The sequence below is a fragment of the Centroberyx gerrardi genome, chromosome 3 (assembly GCF_048128805.1).
Source record: "Centroberyx gerrardi isolate f3 chromosome 3, fCenGer3.hap1.cur.20231027, whole genome shotgun sequence".
NCBI lineage: Eukaryota > Metazoa > Chordata > Actinopteri > Beryciformes > Berycidae > Centroberyx > Centroberyx gerrardi.
The window spans coordinates 6,588,463-6,603,816 of NC_135999.1; the positions used below are offsets into that span (position 1 = coordinate 6,588,463).

General features: G+C 42.4%; 1 protein-coding gene across 3 annotated transcripts; it reads right to left on the bottom strand.

Moving 5' to 3' along the window:
* Positions 1 to 48: 48 nt before the first annotated feature.
* suz12b (SUZ12 polycomb repressive complex 2 subunit b) lies at positions 49 to 14,971 on the bottom strand. Of its 3 annotated transcripts, none has more exons than XM_071912914.2 (17): positions 14,759 to 14,971; positions 14,257 to 14,401; positions 13,582 to 13,628; positions 13,417 to 13,481; positions 13,226 to 13,294; positions 12,895 to 12,944; positions 12,682 to 12,767; positions 12,306 to 12,537; positions 11,744 to 11,849; positions 11,504 to 11,609; positions 8,154 to 8,331; positions 7,502 to 7,590; positions 6,841 to 6,984; positions 5,411 to 5,568; positions 3,406 to 3,604; positions 2,469 to 2,548; positions 49 to 2,124 (listed from the first exon to the last, which is right to left on the bottom strand). In XM_071912914.2, the coding sequence occupies exons 2-17, from the start codon at positions 14,384 to 14,386 to the stop codon at positions 1,812 to 1,814; spliced, it is 2,052 nt and encodes a 683-aa protein (XP_071769015.1). In that variant the 5' UTR covers positions 14,387 to 14,401; positions 14,759 to 14,971; the 3' UTR covers positions 49 to 1,811. The 3 variants fall into 3 exon arrangements, with proteins under 3 accessions (XP_071769015.1, XP_071769016.1, XP_071769014.1); XM_071912915.2 differs by having other exon boundaries at positions 7,502 to 7,587; positions 14,697 to 14,971; XM_071912913.2 differs by having other exon boundaries at positions 14,697 to 14,971.
* Between the last annotated feature and the right edge of the window lie 383 nt (positions 14,972 to 15,354).

Here is a 15,354-nt window from a genome sequence, read left to right on the forward strand (position 1 = left end):
ATATGCATCACAACACAATGTTGAACAGCTAACACAAGTGCATCCATGTACAAGGTCAAATGTATTTTATTTTTTTAAATATAAAAATCCCCATATCCAAAGTTTACAGTTCACAATTTTTAACAGGGTGTTTTTGACAATAATGGTGAAACGATTGAGTCTCCTTTTTCCAGAAGACTAAAGAATAGTTGAGGGAGAGAAAAAAAAAAAATAGTTAATTTGGTTGTCCACAAGGGAAGTCGGATGAATTAATGAATGGTATTGATCATCAGTTTATGTGCGCACTACAAAACACAACTACAGCTTTTAAAACTTGATGTTATGGAATGAACAAAAGATACAAGACGCTAAAAAAAAAAAAAATACAGAACTAACAAAGACTTCGATGAAGATCACCCCCTTTGGCATAGACTGCACCTAATAGGATAGACAACCAAGTTGGACCTCAAAACCAACCATCCAATAAACAGCATATTGCTTTGAGAAAAAAAACAAAAAAAAACCCAATATGATTTGCAATCTGTTAATAATTGGATTCAGAATGGGGTACAGCTAGATATTTGACATTATTACAATGTATACAAATTTCTGTAAAGTATCAGCTACTAACACTTAGAACCCTTTTTAAAACATAATATTAGGCCTTTTGTATTCTCAACGTGTTCAAACCTCAAAATGAAAACACACCACAGGCTCCAGCATTAATCAGAAAACCTCGGTAGATTTGTACATTTTTAATGCTATGCAGTCTACATGATACGTGAGGTGATGTGCTGCTGGTTGTTTTAGTAAATCTTAGGAAACAGAACGTCTTCAGAAAAGTTCTTGATTTTCCTGGCTTTCCATGAGATATTATTGATGCGGGCCAAAAGGCCCGGGGGATGAGGAGCACTGCCAGTTGGAGTTAAGCCCTGTAGCAGGCGTTTTAGCCCGGGACCCGAATCAGAAGTTTATTCTCTTGTCCTGGATCCAAGGCTCATAACAACATACTGCTATTGTCATATGGCGACCTACCAGCAAAGCCCACAACCCTTTTTTTGGGGTCCCAACACAGTTTAGGAAAACATGCCTTACAGACTTCATATGGATGCCGAGTGTAGATTTCTACTGTGAGGATCCTCTCTTTTCAACAGTATCACCCTCCACATTAAATGTCATTCATGACAGTTATACATCAAAACCCCCAAAGATTCCCCACTGATGAGACATTTGAGAAGCTGCATCTGACATTTGGCGCAGCATGGATGAAACAAAAAATTTCATTTTCAAGGTAACAATTCTCTAAATACAAATACCAAGTGCTAAAATAATAAGCTAAAAGGATAACAAGAGCCAACAAGGTTATTGTGTACGTGTACAAATAATCAAGGGTGACAATGTTACCATTACAGTTTTTACTGTAGTCTTCATAGTTGTCTATTACAAGGACATACCGATGGCAGTCGTGCCACATCAGAAGATTCTCAGTTTGTTCACTCTCTCACCCAACAACAGATTACTTCAGTGGCTCCTACAAAATGCATATTAAGTTGGTTCAACTTACATTATCCAGTCCTCAAATGCCTGATTTGTGTGGATGTGGGTGATTCATTGTGTATTGTTCGTATTTGGTTCAGTTCTCAAGTTCCTAAAAACTTGTTTACCGTGTATACTGGTCTGCCTCGAGTCAGATCCTCTGCTGATAAGTCCTCCCACCTATCTAAGCACCAAAGGGTTGGTAATGGTCATTAAAAAAAAAAAAAAAAAAAAAAACCCACAACAAAAAACCAACGGAAAAGACGACGATCACCGTCCCGTCCGTCCAGCCCACATCAGTCTGTTACGGCGCTTTTTGTCCTCTTGCCCTGCTTCCCTCCACTGGAGGTGACGGCGGTGCCGTTGCAGGCTCCTCCCATCGCCAGAATCTGGTCCTGCTGCTCGTCCTCGCCTTCCGGCAGCTCCTCCTGGATTTGCCGGAGACGCACCATGGCGCGGTCGATGGTGGCCACGCTCACCAGGTTGAAGTCGTGCATGCTGACCAGGTGCAGCAGGAAGTTGCGGCACAGGTTGCGGCGGGCGATGTAAGGGCCGCAGTTCTCCACAAACAGCATGCTGGCCTGGTTCATCTGGTTGTCTGCTATGAAGCTGCACCGAGAGCAGAGGACAGAGTGGCGCTTAGTTTCTGGAGTTACAACTTCAGTAGTACTACTCAACTACTGGAGTAATGAGAAATTCATAGTAATTCCAACAGTTCGTTCATTCAATTTAACAGGAAAAAAGGTCAAAACAAAGGGAGAGATTAGTAGTGAAGTTGTATGTGTTAAGGATTTAGGCATCAATGTAGAAGCACCCATTTTTTTGACAATAGTCCATTTACAAGAAATCCTCCACAGATTACCTTTAACCAGCATGAGGGCGGTGTAAACTGAAAGACTAGTGTGGAAAGTGTGAAGAGGATCCAGTGGTAATGTTTGTTCCCCAGTACTGACCCGTGCTTCATGACGTGCAGGTTCCACAGCTTCATCACCTCCTTCTCTCCCTCGTTGACGTCTGTGAACTCCTCCAGTTGCTGTGAGGAAGAAGAGTCCCGGTCAAGTAAAGTAAAAAAGAAAAAAAAGGTATAGGTATAGCTACACTTTCAAACCCAACTGAATCAAACAAAGCTACGCAAATAAAAACACAAAAGAGCTGCTAACCAGCTGTTTGTGGCTTTATCTGGAACAGTCAAACCATGCAGTTTAGCCTGCCTCTGTAATATGAAAATTAAATTACAAACAAGATAATTACCTCGGCCAAGGAGCTTATGTTTTCACCCATTAGTTTGCTTGTCTTTCTGTCAGCAGCATCTCTCAAAAACTACAGATTTCCATTACATTTGGTGGACAGATAGGCTTTGGGCCAAGGAACAATTTTGGTGGTGATCTCAATCTGGGATATACCTGATTGTTTTTTAGCCATAACTGTGAAACTAACAGAGATAGAGACATGATTCCAAATCCTAAGGGTATGTTTGCAGAGTCAAAAAATCAATTTAACCTAACACTGAAGTGACAGAAATTATGTCTTTGGGTCTAACAGCAAGTTGAAAAATTGTTAAGTGTTGGCAGCGGTTTGCACTCTGAGTGCCATCTAATTATCTATGGGAAGGACAAATCAAGAAGAGCAGAGGCTGTTTACAACACCAGGGCTTCATTTGCAACACTAAAACCCCATTGGAAATATATATGCGTACAATTAACATTTTGTCTCGGAACGGCTCTGAGGTACATTAAAACGCAAGTGTAGAAATGCATCCAAGACTCATTTTTTCCAAACTGCCTCCGTAGGTGGGGTTAACATGAGGAATGGTCCCTCTGGTACCTTCCTGTCTCCCAAAGCGGCGTGACATTTTAACTCAACACCACAGCGTGCGGAGCGGCCTCTCACCGTGGCAGTCTTCTCTCTGAGCCACTCGGGGTCTCTCTCGTCCTCGCTGTCTTCCTCCATCTCCTGGGGCCGGAGGGGCATGCAGCTGTCGCTGTGGAAGTAGAGGCGGTTGTGTCCGCTGACGTACGTCCTCTGCTGCTCCAGCTCTCCGTCCTCAGACTCCAGGAACTCCGACAGGCTCGGCTTGGTCCTCTTGGGCCTGGAGAGGAAGGGGGAGGGAGAACAGGTCCTGTATATATGCTGTAAAACGCTTGCTTTTCTTCATGTTCTCATTTGTTAGAGGTGTATATTTTATCATCCATTTAATACTGCACATATTTCATTTTTTTTGGTATATTCTCCAATCACAAATTTCCGTGTATTTTTTTGGTCTCAATTAGTTCTGCTATTTTGCACAACCTCTTACGCACATTCATTCACACATTTCTATTTAACATGCTCAAGTATTGAGATAGTTGGATGTTGAGGATATGATCTCTTGCTGCATTCTATTCTGTTTTTCTTCAGAGTATCCTCTTACTATCCTGTTAATGCTGCAACAGCCCAATTTCCCAACAGGGATCATTAAAGTTTAATCTCATAGCATAACATGATTTGCAATTAAAAACTTAAACCTTTTTGAATTATATTATCTAAAATCAAGGCCTTAAGGTCTTGAATAGAGTTAAAGTCGAGATGAAACGGCATTTCGAGAGTATCTAACTTCCGTATCGTGACGTATTTCCGAGTGAAACAGGAAAGACAGGCGGGACATAACGTTGGGAGGAATTTGATTTGAACGTTGAAAAGTGGGTGTGTCATAACACCCGAAGACACACCGAAGCACCGTGCTGTTGCTAGCTAGCTAACTAATGAATCTTAGCCTCTTAGCTCTGTGCGCTAAAAGTTGAAGATTGATTGATGGGTGGATGTCATGATATTATTGGTTGAAATTAGTTACGGGCATGCTTACGTAAGCACACGGCATATTTTGTTTTACAGGAAGAAAACATGATTGAATTTTGATATAAGAATACAATGAAATTGATTTTTGGTATTTTTTTTGGCATATATTGTTAAATAGGTGCACAGTATGACCGGGGATGTGATCTAAAAGGGTTAAAAGGGCATTTTTCATTTCATCTCGTCTTTAAATATATAATTATAAATTCAACCTCTTAACTTCAGTTTCAGAGGTTTTAAAAATATTGTGGTTCCTTCCTCTGCCTATTTTCCCCAGTTAGAGATTAGCCCAGTTATGCAGTGTCATTTTCAATTTCACAATTGTTTCAATTGTGAATATAAAGCAGAGGAATGGGAACTTTTCAGTAGAGATCAATGGAAGTATTGTGTCCAAAAAAGGCTGGAAAAAAACCCTGAACAATCATCTCTGAGTTACAGAACAGTCTGGCCAGGAGACCCAAGAGGCTGACTCACGGTTTCAACATATTATCAATTTAAAAATTCTATACTTTTCCCAAACCTTCATTTCTTGACTGGATTTTAAGATTTTCTGGGGTGTTCATAATGATGTATGCTGATAGTGGGTAATATAACTCGATCAACAATGCTGTATCACTCTATAAATCATGATTATTCTTACAAAAACAAATACTCAAATATGTAAAATGTAAATTATGGTGTCTACAAGTTTATCGGAACTTAAAAGCTATATTTTCCCCCCATACTTTCCCAGGTCTTGCAATTACCAGATGAATTTTTAATGCTCTTCCCAACTTTGCAGACCTGCATAAGAAGCCAGCTGACTGGGACAGCTGATCTATTTAGGGTCACCTTCTTGACAATTACCCAATATTGGTCTCGTTCGCGATCTATTTCAACCCAGCTAATTAAAAGTTAACGAACACTTCATTAAAGTTAATTCAGTTAATTGACAATTCATCACTAAACCAGAGTTAATGAAAAGCCAATTAAAATGTTCATTTAAAAAACAGTTCATTACAATATCTGACATGGGTTGACTTTGAGCATGAACTAGGCTTTTGAGCAGAGGTCACATGGTTACCTGCACACCAGTATGTGAGTGACGGCAGTCCTCTTGACCGGGCCGTTGCGGCTGAAAGCGAAGCCGGGTTGGCTGTGGATGTCCTGAGGGTTGCCAACGTAGGAGCCGTCATAGCACTCGTTGATGGACACATCTATCCTCGCTCCTTTGGGGTGAGGCTGCAGATATTAAAAAAAAAACACTAGTGAGCTTATATAGGACAAATGCTATTGGGCAAAAACACAGAGGGACTAGTGGTTCTGTAGCACAATGGGAGCATGGCACCAACCGTGCCAGCCAGGGTTAACGGTTCAATTCCTACTGGGGCCACCTATGCTAAAAAAGTATACACACAGTGATGGTACTGTAAGGTGCTTTGGGTTAAAGCGTACACTACGGTTAGGAGATTGGACGAATACATCGTGGATCAGCAATGGACTGACTCCACTGCCGCCTGATGGATTACCCATCTCAAGCAAGTTTAAAGTCTCTGCAAGTTGATTTTCACACTATAATGAAATGAATGGCAGAAGATTGTTAACCCGATATCACAAAAGCAAGATCGAAGTGGAGAAGATCGGTACGTCGGTCAAGTCCATGTCACTGGAGCATGCAGCTGCCAGAATTAAACCGTGTGCAACCCCGACTCACTAAAGTGGCCAAGGTTTTTGTAGAAACAGACAGGAATGAAAAGAGCAGCACAGAGGAAGTGGAAGAGGAGCAGCATTACGTCCAAAACTGGCCGAGGCCTTATCCCAACAGCCATCTTCCTGTAAGTCTGACTACCAAGCACAAAACAAGACTCAAAATGGGGAAGCACACAGCATGCAGGGACAAAAATTACACTCAAGTTGATTTAAAATTTATTTAGAGCTTACACAGAGGGTTGCTTAAACACAGCTGACATTTCACAGAGCGTTCCTCAGGGTGTGCTGGTTTTGTTCCTGCTTGTGCTTCCATTTTCCCAGTGTCTTGTCAGTTTTTTTTCCCCCTTGACTGCGACGACTTACTACGTACTACTTATTACGTACTACAATTTAAAATGTAAAAATGCCCCTTGCTTGCGCAGTTACAAGCGGTTTCAATTAAAGTCCTAATGCCTACGCCATGCACACCGTGTGTGTGTGTGTCTGCCTTCTGCCCCTCAGGCACGGACAAATACATCGGGATCAGTAATACATATGATATGATGGGCTGACAGGAGGACGTACACCATTTCCAAACCTAGTGTCCACCAAATAGCATGCGTTACTATTACCGATTTGTGGTGAATGCAATATGGCTATGAACGCAAGCATGCAATTAATGTAGACCAGAACCCACACGCAGCATTACACTTTTGTTATTATATTACATTTGTATAATTCATGGTTACTTGAAATCTGATGGGATCCAACCTACAAACCATGGCTGACTAGTCCACACACACACACAAAGAGTGGGTCCCTTACCACGTAGTTGAAGATGAAGCGGGAGTGGGAGAGCTTGAGGTGTTTGAGCAGGCTGTAGAGCTTCCTACAGTTGAGGGTGCACCAGGGACAGTGGAGGTCATCCCTCGCCTCCGTCTGCTGCCGCGTGTTATTGTTGTACAGGAACTGAGTGGAGACAAATTATATCAGTTACTGCAAGGTCTACCGGAGAAGGTCATCCTATTTCAGGTGTCTCTTTGTTGGTGATAGTAGCAGGGCTGCACCATGCTTCAGTGTTATCATCAGTATGATACCAAAACCCTTAGGACCCAATATTCTGACTGACCAAAAAAAAAAAAAAAAAACAAAACAAAACAAAACACACAAACACTCCATTTAAGGCTATGAAAAACCCTTAGGGACCCAATATTCTGACTGACCAAAAAAACAAAAAAACAAAAACACACAAACACTCCATTTAAGGCTATGATTATGAGCCAGAATCACAATTGGCAATGGCAAACCAATGAAATACTGCTCAAAAGGTGACAGCGAATTGAAACATTTCTAAAATGCCTGGAAAAAAAGGACCACAATCTGAACAAGGACGCTTTTGTCCATATTTAGAAGTGTCTTTTGGGACCCAACAAAGAGGCAGTGGTACAGGCACAAACGCATTCCTTACTGGTGAGTGGTGTTGTACCTGATAAAATATACGTAGCTTCTGTCGCGGCTCACACAGGACCTGCTCTCTCCTCATCTGAATGTCTGTGCTGACCGAGTCTTTCACTGCTGGAACAGATGGAAGATGGGAGAAATTATTTCTGTGGAGAATCACAAAATCCTGAATTCTGTGGATTCACATCAGACATCTTTTGGAAAAAAAAAAAAAAAAGCACAGATATGACTGCGTTTCTATCAGTCATAAGTCAAGAGTGTTTGAGTGGTTATTGCCAGATTCAGTTCCAAATAGACCGTCCCACACAAATGTCAAAGAATGTGGGAGAAAATCCCACACCATAACCCTCACAGCTTTGCTCAGAGAATTTGGCCATAAATAAAGCGTCTTAGGCTCTTTGGTTGGTGTTCACCATGAACAGTTTGCTTGTAATGAAGCAGAAGATGGGCATGTAAACTGTTACTTCCCCCTCCCATCTTTACCAACATGTATAATCAATCATAAGGATCCATTTAATCATTTGTGTTCAAAGAGGGGATCCTATTCCCCTCCTTGCCATCTTCAAATCAGAGTGTCAGAGTGTAAATGCATATTAAAAGATTTTGACCAGATTGAGGATTCCACACGTGAAGAATGTTGCTGGTAATCCCATGCAAGAGTGTTTTTTCAGCCTTACCCACTGGGGCAGCTCGGTGGTGGCTGGTCCTGGTCTCCATGGGGCTGTAGCTGTCCGAGTTGCGGGTGGCAAGGGGTTTGGCCACGGGGGCGGTGGACTTGTCGCTGGCATCCCCCGTCCAACGCAGCGTGAACTGCAACGTGGGTCCCTGAGAGAAGGTCTCAAATGGTGGCAGCCTCTGTGGGAGAGACAATGATTGGGCAATGATGTGGGGATGTGAAGAGGATGACAAATAGCAAGAAATAGGTGGGAGGGAAACATTAACCATCACTACGGAAAAAAAAAAAAAACCTGTGAGAAAAAACCCTGAGAAATTACATCTGATAGAGATCTACAATGTACATGATCTTTAGGCTACTTCGAAATCTGGCATCCAGCTTGGTTTAACTTTTTACAAAAAAGAGAAAATGCATTAAAACACATAAGGAAAAGCTGTGTTATGCCACTGGCGCTGAGCAAAAACAATAACGCTACTACCCTCAAAGACCTACCCAGAACAAAAAAGAAAAAAAAAGAAAAGATAAATTCCATCGGGACCAACGTGATTACACTTTTGGATACGTTTACAACTGGATATCAAATCCCGAGAGCCAAACACACACAGAGCGAGTGGAGAGCGCCCCCCCCACCCTCGCCAAGGCGCGCGTAAAGGCCAAGATGCCTCTCAGGATTCCCGTAACTCAAACGGCTCTTATCGGTGAGCAAATCACCATATAAAGAGACCTCACCAAAATGGACAATGGCCTAAAAAACACACGGAAGCCCATTTTGTAGACACCAGTGTGGACAGCAAACACTCGAGTTACAACTGCAGGGACACACGGAAAAAAAGAAAAAAAAGAACAAAAAGCAGGAGACCACAAATCCACCACACAACGCAGGTACAACACCAGGCTGATAAATGCCAGATACATGCCAGATCTCTTTTGAACTGCGGCTTATCATTTGTCCCTACAGCTGCCATTACTGCTTATGATACCTCAGTGGACCTACAATGCTTTTTGGTGCCATTAGATTTGGGGACATTTTTTCAAACGGCGACCAAGTGACAATACAGGGGCACCCCGTTTCAGAACAAAACGCAAGTTTCTTCCACCCAAACAGAAACCATTCAACTGAAACTTTTTGCCACCTCGTTGAAAATGTGTGTGGGAATAACCGACGAGTTAAGAAGCCTAACCTAAATTGAAAGCCCTTCAGCAGTTACAAAATGACCCTACTATTACCTTCCGCAATGTGGAAAAAAAGTGGGTGCTATCGTCATTTTAGACACTGACAAATATATTGCTGAGTGTGAGAGGCAACTGGCTGACACCCAGTTTTACGCATAACTCCCTGGTGACCCTACAGCCACTTATAATAAACTGATCTGGGAGGTTCTTATGGAAGCCATGGATTCCCATATGATTGATGAACCCACCAAAACTTTTCTCTATGTGCAACATCCACAACTGCCCCTCTTCTACACATTACCAAAGATCCACAAGAGTCTGGACAACCCTCCTGGGAGGCCTGTCGTCTCTGGCACTAGAAACATCACTGAAAACCTGTCCCTCTATGTGGATCACCGCTTGAAACCCCTAGTGTATGACCTGCCCTCTTTTCTTAAGGACACAGGTGACATTTTTAAACTGTTAAGGCCCTGACACACCAAACCGACGTCAAAGAACCAGCGGCGACGAAGGCCGACTGTTGCGTCGCCTCACGTCGCCTGGTCCAAAAAGTTGCACTTGAACACACCGCAAAGACTACAGCCGACGGCCAACTAGCACGTACGTTCTGCGCCTGCGTGAGGGGAAATAACTGTCCATACCATATGTCTGATAAGAAGTTGCAAATGGCACTGGCGTTGTCAGCCCTTGGTCTATTGGTTGTGGAAGAAGAAAGGAAGAGGCGGAGGTGAAAAATAAGGAGAAACCGCACTAAATGGGTGAAATCATGAATAACGTTACTCCAGCGACAGGCTCTAGGGGCTTTCCCGAACCTGTGTCGAGAGCTGGAGATAAATGAAACCTCCGCTCGGCTCTTTCCTGTTCAGTTCCACATGTTGAAGGAATTTATCAGTCCAATCATCCAGAGGCAAAACACAAACTACCAATCAGAGTGATCTCTCTCACCGACGGGCTCCGACGCCGATTCAACATGCTCAATCGGCCGAAAAGCCGCCAACAGGGTCCGACTAGTGCCGACGGTGCGGGACACACCGCAAAAACTAGGGACACCGATGCTTACCGACGGCCGACCGTCGGCCTGGTGTGTCAGGGCCTTTAACCGCCAGAACATTGTTTTTAGTCACTTGTTCAGTCATTATACACCGTTATCCCTTGGTACCGTTTTTTCGACAATGTCCCTCTATCACATATCGAAGGGCTAAAAACCTCAAGGACAGCCTTGTTAAGACAGACATAAATCAGCTCTAACAAAAGAGTTATCACTCCTGGTAACTACAAATGCGTCAACTGTACGCAGTGTCAGTTCACAAGGCGCATGAAAAAATTAACTCCCGAGAACGCATAAAACAATTGACATAAAGACTATTATCAATTATAATTCATGCAACGTCATTTATGCTATTCGCTGCCCTTGCGGTCTATGTTACGTCAGACAGACCTCCAGAGAATTACACACGAGAATGCGCGAACATAAGTGATTTTTTTGCTTTGGTAACAAATTTCAGTCAAGAGAGGAGGTGGGGATATTGATAAGGTGCGCAAGTCAAGAGACACTTTTTGGATACACTGCTTTGACACAATGTACCCCAGGAGCCTGAATCTAGAAAAAGATTACAGTACGTTTCTATAATGGATGCGCCTCATTCTCTTTGTAAGCGCAATGCACCAAATCAGGCTACAAGCAATGTATGTTTTACTTTAATTTTTCTATTAAGTGGGTTTGTATCACTGGGCATTTATCCTGTCTTGCACAATAGCCCTAGACATTAACTGTGTACAACTAGTACAGTATATGGTTCTCCTATTGTGTCCTTGTTTCACTCTTTTCTTTCTCCCCATCGATTGCTGTGACTTTTCCCTCCTACAGTCCCCCATGTCCAAGGACTCTTTCCAGCCGTCCCTAGGGCGCAATAAGAAAATAGTCACTAGCTGTTCCCAAATGACATCCCTCCCCTATTCCTATATTTACCCATTTCCTGCCTTTCTGATTTTATTCTGATGAAGGCCTTTGATGTCAGAAACGTCTTGCTTTTAATGGAAATTTAATAAAGCTATACTATTTCTATTCTGAGCCAGAGTTGCGCCTCATCTCCATGTTCAGTCAGCTCACGGTTCTTCATGGGGCCCCATGACATCTGAAGTCACCCGTTCCACCCGCACGCACGCCCACACCCCTACCTTCCCATCCAGAATGGTCTCCCATGTGGCTCGCTTCTTGCTGACAGGGTTGTCCTCCATGCCTTGCATTGACACCTCATACTCCCCGTCCAGCAGCTGCAATCTCCTGCAGAGGAGGAGTCGCAGAGGACAACGGTTTAGAGGTACAGGCAAAGAAACAGTGAGCAGGCAAGACTTTATATGACCGAAGCTCAAAATACACAGTCAGGTCCCATAGAGTGGGCCGTGTGTGACCCTTACCTGTTCTTGTCAAAGACGGTCATCTGTGCAACATAGGTCTCTATGGTCTCCCCCTCCTCTCTATGGGATGAGCTCCTCTTTTTTCTACTGGGAGTCTCGGTTACATCTACACACACACACAAAAACATAGGAGTGAGCAATTTTCCATCAATCCAACGTCTGCTATGATCTCCCAACATCTGAGGAACCCTTGCTAATTTAGTTGGTACACTCACCAAATGCCAACATAACTGAAACTCAGTTCTCTCGTGAACAATTCTACAACATCTACCATTATGTTCCAGCCCATGTGCCCCGAAATTGGGTGTGGATGGGTCCTTGCAACCTAGCACCTTGCCTGACCTGGATTCACGCCTTTCTTTGGCCCATTTCTGAACTAAAACTGTCACTCTCCTGGCACTTCCCTATGCCAAAGTCAATGAGAAAATGTACTGTTAATCTTTCAGTCTAATACTAACTGTGCGTTGTCAAAAATGTAGTGCAGTGCCAGTTTGCATATATGAATACAAATTTAAGAAATAGAAAAACTCCACTTCCATGTGGATTTTGAGGTTGCGCCTACCAATGTTCTCATTGGCCTCTCCGTTGACCAGACCGTTGGTGTCCCTCCTCCCCGTGCGTGACACCCTGAACAGGAGTGAGTAGGACTTGACCATGTGGCTGTTGCTGGGCTCAAACTCGTTGCTGGAGACCAGCAAGGAAGGGTAGGAGCCAGGCTTGGTTTGGTTACTGTCAGGATTCAAAGGCACCTGCTTTTTACCTGTAGGCACTTGCTTTATCGGGCAGCTGACATCCTGAAAGACAGGCAAGCACATACATTTTAACAAGCACTACTATATTGAAAGTTGAACAGTAGATGAAATACATTTTTTTGGGTAAGTGCTTCTAGCCATTAGTTGCAGATGCAAAACATTTGGCTGAGAAATATTTTACTTTACCTTGCGTTTTTTATGGCAGACTTTGACAAGTAGCACCTCTAAGGACACTGAACTTTGTTCATTTTCTGAATTCTGAGATGGCTTTTCTGAATGGCAACAAAAAATAGTTGTGTGTCATACCTTTGGTAAATCATGCAGAGATATCACAAACTCCTGGATAACTTTAAACAAACATGCTACACAAGTACTTGGTAAAGAGTAGCTTCTGCTTACCATCCTTATGGAAGAACCCAGTGAAGGTTAGCTGCAGATGTGAAGACAAGCTAAAGAAACAACATAACACACAGGTAGGTTAGGTCAAATTCAAATGCTCCAACTGATGGGGACCTCATTTACCAAGTAATATTAAGAGTTACATGAACAAAGTTATTCAGACATTTGTTGATAGATACACAATTGGCATTCATGTTTTGTGGCTGAATAAGGTTTCCCCTGGTATTCAAGTCCCCTTCAATACTGTGTACATACAGCAACAGTGATAAATGAGGCCCATCAACTCTAATCCCAGGGCTACAAAAAAAAGGAGCCTGTCTTGCTGTGTTACCTTTGAGATTCCTGCTCTCCCTTCATCCTCTCCACTCTCTGCAACATATCGTCCACTTTGAATGTTTTCCTGGGAAGAATTCAAATGAAGGTCATCTCAGGATATGAATGAGATTATACATAAATGTATCAAAACTAATCAGAGTTCATATATCATACTTCATATGCATAACAAATCACCAAATATTGTACCTTTTGGCATTTGTTCGAGTGTTTCTGTGAGACATGAAGGTGAGCGTCCTGTGCAAGAAAATGGGCTAAAATGGAAATAAGAACAGATAAATCAGACTCATTATAATTGGGTTAGCTAATGAATAACTGACTCAGAGATCATATTATGTAGAGTAATTATCTTACTGCAATCAAGTTCCTTGTGCGGAGAAATCTGTATATCTGAGTTGGCTCTGGAAACAGAAAGAATGACTAGAACTTAAAACATGTCCAACAATCGACATTTTGATGCTGTGTATGCAAAATGATGCCATCTCTAGAAGAACTGAAAACCAGAAGAGGAACTGAATGCAAGTTACATTGGGTTAATGAGTAAAGTGGTGCATCAGTCTACTGTAATAAATACCAATTATCACATTTCTCAGTGTCAAAATCCATCTAAAAATTAAGCCAAATGACTAATGGCACATCCCACAACAAATGTGAACAATCTGTGACTAATCATCATAAAAGCACACCCACATAGCAAAGAAAACCTGATCAATTATATACATTAAGTGTAGCGTATGTTTTTTGTTGACAATGAGAAACTGATTCAAGACTGTCTGGTGACTGCTGCCTAGGTGTATCTTGAGTAACATGTGTGGTATTGGACTATGAAAAATGATGTCTGGTGAACCCTTATGAGTTTTACCAAGTTCAACTAGAGAGGCCTGTCAGCCATGACCAGATGTGGAAAGCAAAATAAGAAAAGGGAAAAGCCAAGTGTAATAAAATGTTCATTGTACGCATTGAGAAGTTAATTTTATGTTACAAAAGCTAAAACATTCCGTTATGAATTGGTGAGTAGTAAAATCTCACTTTCAAAGGCCTGTAGAAACAGCTCATGGTCGGCCTGAATCTGCTCCATCTTCGGCTTCTTCACCGAGTTCATCATTACTGATGAGGCAGGGTACACGGCGCCGTTAGCTTTGCAACTCACCCCACTCATAATACGACCTGAGTGCTACAAATGAGAAAACAACACAAACAGTAACAGATATAGTTAATAATTAAGGAACAACGGAAAATGATGGCACCACCGCAAGTTAGCTTAGCCAGCAGTGGGCAGCTGCTAACGTTAGCAGTCGAGCACAATGCTAACTAACATGTTAGCTAGTGTAGCTAAAGCTTCCTTTGGCTAGCTGGGTGTTGTTTTAGCATAGTATTCGTTCATTTCATCAACCCCTTGATGACAAAAAACCGCTAATCTGTATGTGGCTGATCTTAGATAGAAACAATGGAAAGAAAAGCAACCCAACCTGGCTGATGGCATTTGTTAGCCACAGCTGCCTAGAGCACAAGCCTTGCCTGGCAGACTCACCAGCAGAAGCCCATGAAAATGAAGAGGCGACGAGATGCTGGCTAGTTAGCTAGCAATGCTAGCATAGTTGGCTAGAAAACAAAATCCAATACGCCTGAGTTTTCCCGCGTTCAACTATAACAAAATAGTGTCTGATATCGGGAGTGATGTGAGTATTTTTGGACCAAATTATTGATTAGCTATCTCTAATTTATTGCCTGTTTGGTTTCCTCCGATTTGTACTGGACAGCAGTGCATTAGCCACTTCTCAGCCAATAGGAACCGGTCTGACCGATTCGAGAGCTGTGATTGGCTGCTTACAGCTGGAAATGACACACAACCCGCTCTCGCTTTCTGCGATTTTGCGGGAAATCGAACTATCTACATTTATATGGGATTTTACAGTTAGGCTACAATACAGCGCATCACAGACTACTATATTTTTCTATTGATTGTATGTTGATAGTTACGAGTTTGTCATAAGAATATTGGTGATTCACGCTGCATTTATCTCACTGTATAAGGAAAAAAAAACTACATTAGGAAAAACATGTTTCTATAGGAGATTATAATGTGCATGTAGAGTTTGTAGTGACCTGTAATTTATGATATTCATT

Bases quoted from the DNA above. Each gene is read 5' to 3' on its own strand.
- suz12b (XM_071912914.2), bottom strand. From the start codon at position 14,386: ATGAGTGGGGTGAGTTGCAAAGCTAACGGCGCCGTGTACCCTGCCTCA. The intron at 13,482-13,581 runs GTAAGATAATTA...TTTCCATTTTAG, and splicing joins GCACAAGGAACTTGATTGCA to CCCATTTTCTTGCACAGGAC. The intron at 6,985-7,501 runs GTACAACACCAC...GTCTCCACTCAG, and splicing joins AGCTACGTATATTTTATCAG to TTCCTGTACAACAATAACAC.